Source organism: Alligator mississippiensis, chromosome 4 (genome assembly GCF_030867095.1).
Source record: "Alligator mississippiensis isolate rAllMis1 chromosome 4, rAllMis1, whole genome shotgun sequence".
Taxonomy (NCBI): domain Eukaryota; kingdom Metazoa; phylum Chordata; order Crocodylia; family Alligatoridae; genus Alligator; species Alligator mississippiensis.
The window spans coordinates 168,346,421-168,353,225 of record NC_081827.1 but is presented as its reverse complement, the minus strand read 5'-3'; the positions used below and the strand labels follow the sequence as shown (position 1 = coordinate 168,353,225).

At 39.0% G+C, this 6,805-nt stretch overlaps 1 protein-coding gene across 1 annotated transcript; it reads right to left on the bottom strand.

Annotated features, from left to right (window-relative positions):
• Positions 1 to 2,754: 2,754 nt before the first annotated feature.
• LOC102559053 (homeobox protein XHOX-3) lies at positions 2,755 to 6,512 on the bottom strand. Its single transcript, XM_006277912.4, has 3 exons — positions 6,301 to 6,512; positions 5,201 to 5,433; positions 2,755 to 4,750 (listed from the first exon to the last, which is right to left on the bottom strand). The coding sequence occupies exons 1-3, from the start codon at positions 6,302 to 6,304 to the stop codon at positions 4,394 to 4,396; spliced, it is 594 nt and encodes a 197-aa protein (XP_006277974.1). The 5' UTR covers positions 6,305 to 6,512; the 3' UTR covers positions 2,755 to 4,393.
• Between the last annotated feature and the right edge of the window lie 293 nt (positions 6,513 to 6,805).

Below are 6,805 nucleotides of genomic sequence, written 5' to 3'. Positions count from 1 at the left end.
TCTTATTTTGTTCAGTTCTTTATAAGAGTGACAGTGTGGTGTCTGATTTAGTTAGCTGAATGTCATCCATCGAGAGAGAAATTACCTGCATTGTATTTCAGTTGTACTACACCTTTTAATGTCAGATTGAACTACACAGCTGAATCTTTGCATTGCATTTTGGAAATCTAAACCCCACTGTATATATGACAAGTTGATTTTAGCTGATGTAGAATGAATGTATAGTCATGGGTCTTAACAAGAGTTTAACAGTGGTACAAAGGGTAGGAAGATAGGAGTGTAGAAGGGCCAGATGCAAAGGAAGGCTGAAACAAAATGATCCCAATGTGATGCTACACATTTCTGGATTTTGAAGTGCTTATATTTTATATTTCTCTGTTGGGAGCCACACATTGTGTACTTATGTTAGAAAATGTTCAGCCACTCTCACAGGTGCCTCCTGTGGGCCCAGTTTCCATCTGATCAGTGGCAATGAGGCCTAAAGTATCTGAGGGAAGATACCTCATGGAAAAAGGCTATTTCTGTGTCGGGCTGAATTTATGAACAGGTAGATTTGTTTTTTGATGCTTTAACAAAAATATATATTAAAATAAAGTTAACAACAATGGCTACATTGATAATAATGCTGAAAGCTGCAATGCAGAGTAAATGGATGGCTGAGTGGACCTAAGAATGTGGGTAGGAACAGGATAGGAAATGGAAGTACTGCTGATAAGGAACACACATCTCTGTTAAAGATGTGCTGAGATCAGTAAGAATAGAAATATAAATAAAAGAATGATGATTCTCCAGGATAGACAAAAAACTAGCTTGAGGAAGCGAGATCAAGATGGTAACACCTATTTATTATTGTATGATGCTTAAAGATGTGCAAAGTGCTTTATGATGCAGGGAGGAAGGCAAGGGTCCCGGCTTGAAGAATATATAGTCTCATATTAGACATGACAGAACAAATGAGCATCATTAAGAGGAGGTGAGGAAGGTCAGTAACTTTAGCAACAAGATTGTGTGGTTGGTTACTTGATTTAGTCATTTCACCTCTTGGAATTTCAGTTAGTATGACAAAGTAGTGTGTTTTGTTTTAGTAGCTAATTTTCTTATTAATAAGTATGGAGTCCATAATGATGGGTGTTATAAGAGGCTGTTTTATACTGGTGTTCTCTTTATGATCTGGGATCTTTAACAGTAGTAGGTAGAAGGTGTCTACACGAGATGCTAACTGCGCAGCAGCCTAATAACACAGCATAGTAGTGTGCCAGGCAAAACCCGTGCAAATACACTACTGCGTAGTATTAAGCTACTGTGCAGTTAGCATCTGCAAATACCCATGCACCAGCGCTACCCAGCATTGGTTTAGTACTTGGTTATCCAAGTACTAAACTTAACGTGCTATAATTAAGGTGCATTAATGAATGTGACGTACCTGGAATGCTCCAAGAGAGATCGTTTCATTCTCTTTTAATCTTAAGGTTACTGGTCTTACACTTGGGAATGTGCAGAGATTGCTCAAAGGAGGACAAATTATTTTAATTTCTAATCCCCCAGCTGCCACTGTTCCATCACACACATTCAAGGTGTGATCCAGGTTGAGATGCTTGTAAAAAAAAAGATACTGTAGGAAGGGCTTTATGGACCATGACTTTTGAAACAGCCAGTTTCTTTGGACTTGCAGACCAGTTTTCTGTGGTAAGAGTTGGTTGGGCTGTTGCTGAGGCATCATCACTTCAAAGCAATCTCTTCCTCAGAGGTACCAATGATACATATGGGGTCCATTTCCTCTGGGAATGGCTCAAATTTTTGTGAACTGCTAACAGTGTGTTATGCCAAGCGGGGCAGAATAATATCTGATTTCATGTTAAAGGGACTTTTGGAAAAAAAAAAAATGTAAAAACCTGTTGAAGATTGCATACCATTTATGTATGGGCTTGAAATGTACAAATAAATGTTGTTTTAAATAAGGTTTCTGGAAATCCCATTTCTTTGTGAGGCTCTGATCTAGAGACTACAAATTTTCTCTGCTAACAGTAACAGAACTGCTGTCTAGTGCAAATGTTATGAGTTTTTGGTAACATTTGGTATTAATTAAGGTGATTCTCTCATTTGCAAATAGTGAGGGGTTTTTTTGTTTGTTTTTTTTCATGTTGGGTATCTTTTTTTTGTTTGTTTGTTTACAAAAGCTTAACCTTTACACTATTAGTACATAATTTGGTCTACAAAAGCATTTTAGAAAGCTGATTGAATAATATTTGATTGACTGGGGCAATTTCCCCCATTAGTCAGCAAATCAATTGTGTGAATTTCTCTCAGATACTCAACCAGCAGTGGTCATCATCATCATCATCAATAAGATAAATATCTTTATCTGCAGGCTTTCAGTAGGGGTGTTTTGGAGATGAAGGTGGCACATTTCTAATTACAGCTTGATAAATTGGATGTGATCATGTTTTGAGTGCAGAATACTCTGATAAGTAACTCTGAAACCAAGTAATAATTACATTTTACAAATACTTTCTTTAAACGATCAGAGATTAAAATACACTTGAAACATCCTATCAAAGATATTCATTGCCTCCACTTAAATAAAATAAATACAGGGAATGATTGTAGTTATAAAATACACTAGTCCTTCTGTTGACTAATTAGTTGAGACTGAAGGAAAACTTCATAAATTGAAATAATAGAGAGATGCATTTTGTGAATACACAGCATCACACACAAACATAGTATAAAATGAAGCATTTTTATTTTAAAGGACAGTCTGCAGCTGCATGGCAAACAGAGAATGCTTGTAATTAGCACCTGCTCCATGAATACTGCCTTAAGCCCTTTGTCTTCCATCTACGATAGTTAAAGGATGGCTTACTGTATATCTGTTTTCTTCATCTGCTGTTTCAATGGATGTATGAAGCACCACCTCTTATTCTGTCTTTAGAACCAAGATTAGTAGTCCTTTTCAGGCCTCTCTGGTCCATTTAATAACTGGTCGGCTTAATCATGCCTGCCTGCCTTCAATTCTGCTCCTATTTAACAGAGCAGCTCTTCTCCTCCCCATCCCTTGAATTATTCTCATATCATTTTTGTAAGGCCTCTGCAAGACAAGTGTCTGATAAAAGAACAAGTGTTAAGAAGGGAAATAGCTTTCAGAACATTAAACCATGGAAGATTTGGGATAAAGGTATACTCCAGCAGATTTTCAGGCCCTGGTTTTAATCCAGCAAAACACCCACTTAAGTAAGTATACTCTTAAATGTATATATGATCTGAAGCTCATCTGCAGGACTGGGGACAGAAAGCTCAGCAGCATGTTGGGCTGAACCACCTAGGACTCGCACATACCTTGTCATGTCCTTAAGGCTTTGCTCTTAGTGTCTCTTGATGTGCACACAGGCAAAACCTCTGAGTCAAGTATGAGGTAGCTTTTCAATAGAGAACACTCTTCAGCAGCTCACGTAGAGAAGCTGTCTTCCTAAAGGATCTCTTAGTCTGAAACCTTTACCACTAAACCCTCTTACATTCTCACAAATAAAGGAATTGCATTCATCGCTAACATAAAAGTTGATCACAAAGGAATGAAACTTCCACGCTTTTCAAATTAACCTGTAGCTTATTTAATGCAAAAAAAAAAAAGATTACATTGTCCATATTTCATCTACAAAGTTAACTGGCCCCTTATTGCATCAGATCACTCCAGCCTTCTGAATATTGCACTACCTATGCTGTGTTGATTCACTATAGCAAACAGCACACCTTTAAAAAAAGTTTAAAAAAATAAATGCCAATAGGAATTCAACTCCTAACTCCAATTTGAAACTTTAAAAACCTCCCTTGTCATTCATAGCTTTCTTTATTGGATTTAATTCCTGTTATGTTGTTGGAGATATTTTCTCTGCCAGTATCAGTTCTGTCCCACTTAATTACACATAATTTGAAACACATGGGAAATAAATGCCCCATCACCACTTTTTGGTTTGATTTTTTTGTTTTGTTTTGTTTTGGTTTTTTTACATTACCTAGTTTTATGTTAGAGTTAAGTTTGATAGAGCTGAATTTGTCTGTGGTGCTATAATTTCACTGACCTCAGCAATGTTGCACCAAGGATGAATTTGGTCTATGCCATCAATCTGATTTTGAATCAGTTGGTGTTACCTCTGTTTAGCCTTGTTGCGAGACAAATGTGTCTGAGTTTCAAGGAAAAACATTCCACTACAGAATATACCTAAAACCTTTCATATTTTTAATACAGATGGTTGCTGACTAATTCAAAGTCATTTTGCTGCCCTGAGTCCGTACTAGCTCCTGTTTAAAATAATTCTAATAAAATACCAGTGCATGGAAACCACTTCTACAGGAAGCCTCTAACCCTATTTTAAGGACAGCAAGCTAGAGTCGAGATTCATTTGGATTCATAAAGGGCTGAGTTGCTATCTTGCTTTTTTCCAAGATCTTTACTCTCAGTGCAATGACAGGTGGTGGGGCAAACTCCTGGGGACTGATAGAGAGAGGGATATTGGAGAGTGGGAAGGAAATTTGGTACCAGGAAAGGTGGAGGGAGAAATGATAGGTTATCCATAGGCCTCAGAAATGTTAGGAAGGTGCCTAAGTACTTGGAAGTAGAGAGCTGAGATGGTAGAGGGTAAGATATACAGGAGGTCTGGCTCATGGACCTGTTTAAGATAGGGTCTAGAGGAGGAAGCCAAGGCAGACAGTATCTCTTCCTTTTATCTTTCATCCGTCGGTTCTGGAACCACACCTGTGTAAAGAAACAATAATTCTGTGTACTTCCATAGCACTGTCCATCAAAGCACCATGTAAACATTAGTAGGTCAGGCCTTGCAACCCTACCAAAGCAGAAGGCAGAGGGGAGGGTTGATGTGGATTTTGTTTTCAGATGGGGAAACTGAGGTACAGAGGTGGACTAGCAATAAAATTGTGGTTGGCAAAGCTGAGACTCTCTCAGTGTTGCACAGTCACAAACAGAGTGCAGAACAGAATCCAGATTTCTTCAGTATTAGGTACCTGCTTGGATCAACTCCTGCCTTGGTTTATGTCCTACTCCAAAATGTTTGTCATGGAATTTAATAAACAAGGATGTTACTTAGAAAATGCTTCAGTTTATATTGTTTCATGGGCAAAGCAGGGGAGCCTATGGCCTTTACATTCTGGGGTCTTCGTCTGACTAGTCTCCAAAATGACAGTTTACCTTGATGGTGCTTTCAGGTAGGTTCAGAGCACTGGCCAATTCATACCTCCTGGCCCTGGATAAGTAGCTTTCTTTGGAGTATTGCTGCTCTAGAATTGCCAGTTGCTCCTGGCTAAAAGTGGTCCTATGTTGGCGAATATGGTCACCCACTGAAGTTGAAAGAGGCAGCTTCTGGGCCAAACTCTTCTTCCCCAGTTTGACATCACTCCCTGGGTCACTGTTATCCTGGGTTGCTGAGGAGATACATCAGAGAGACACTGAGGAAACACACGAGAGTGACTTGAATCAACACTCCTATTTAGGCATCTAAAAATCTGTCCTCTTGGTATAAAAGTGCCCAGCAAACAGCACCTAATATTTTCAAAGGACCCAAATGTCAAGAGTTCAGCACACTGGCAGTAGAGTGGGTGCCCAGTTCTACCAGGGGAGAAAAGTCCATGATAGAAGTAAAACATGGGAAAAATTAAATCCAAATGGAAGCTAACCCCTCTGAAGATCTGGCTCCTGAAATTGCCAACTACTTCAAAATCTGTCCTGGCACTCATATGAAAGTTTGGCCCCACCATAGTCTCTGAAATGTGCCCCTGTAATCTCCAAGTACCTTTGAAAATCTAGCAACTTCATTTAAATACCTGAATCAGAATGACTCTCTTTAATGAAAAGGAAAACTTGGCCATAAGCAACTGTAATAACTATACCTTTTTATTTAACTTGGGGAGAATTGACCAAGCTTACATTACCAAAAAAAAAAAAAAAAAAGGCACCATCAACTTGTCTGGCTACAAAGCACATTTTCAATAAGTTTATGCTCTAACAAGCTGTATCAGTTTCATCTCACTACATCTGATGGTTATTGAACAGTGTTTAATGTTCTGGAGGGTGCCAGGCACATAATTGTTTTTACAACACTGTAAAATGAATCAGACTGAAATTAGTGTCACTCGGCAGAAGCATTTCCCTTTCCTTTAAATTACTTGATCTGAGGGTTAATCAAAAAGAAAATGAAGTTTTGACACTGCCCTTCAGCTAAGGGCAAGCAGAGGTTCAGTTGCTTCATTGCATCTAGCTACAAAAGAGTATCTTAGAATCTCCATACTTACACATGTGGGAGACAATCCTGATTACTTCCCAGCTGTGGGTCCCAGAGTGGAATGTGTGTGGTGACTTCTTTTTAAGCGATCTGCCTTCAAACAATTTGCCTGAAGTATTTGATGCTGCTTCCAGTGTGTATTGCCTACAAAATTAAAACCAGAAAAGAAATGCATAGAACAGAGAAATCTGGTGATGAAATGGGGTTGATGAGACCATTTTCCTGGAGAAAGGTTTTAGAATAAGGAGGGAAGGGGGGCTGCTCTTACCCTTTTTAAAGCCCAAAGAGGTTTCTGTCCCTCCCCTGGCGCCACCTGGGCTCAGGGGGGGCTGAGGAGGTGTGAACTGCTAAGATAGCCCAGATCTCCCATTGTATTGAAAATCAGATGCACCTCCTTGATTTCTCTTGTATAAAGCAGCTCCCTGCTGAGATAAAACAAACCTCCATTGTTCTGCTCTCTTTGATGTGTGTATCTTGGAAGCAATTCCTATAAATGTCTCTGCCTTGAAAGCTTT

What these genes read in the sequence shown, in the direction of transcription:
- LOC102559053 (XM_006277912.4), bottom strand. An exon ending in TACCTGAAAGCACCATCAAG is followed by an intron (nt 4,751 to 5,200) that starts GTAAACTGTCAT and finishes TTCTTTACACAG; the next exon opens with GTGTGGTTCCAGAACCGACG.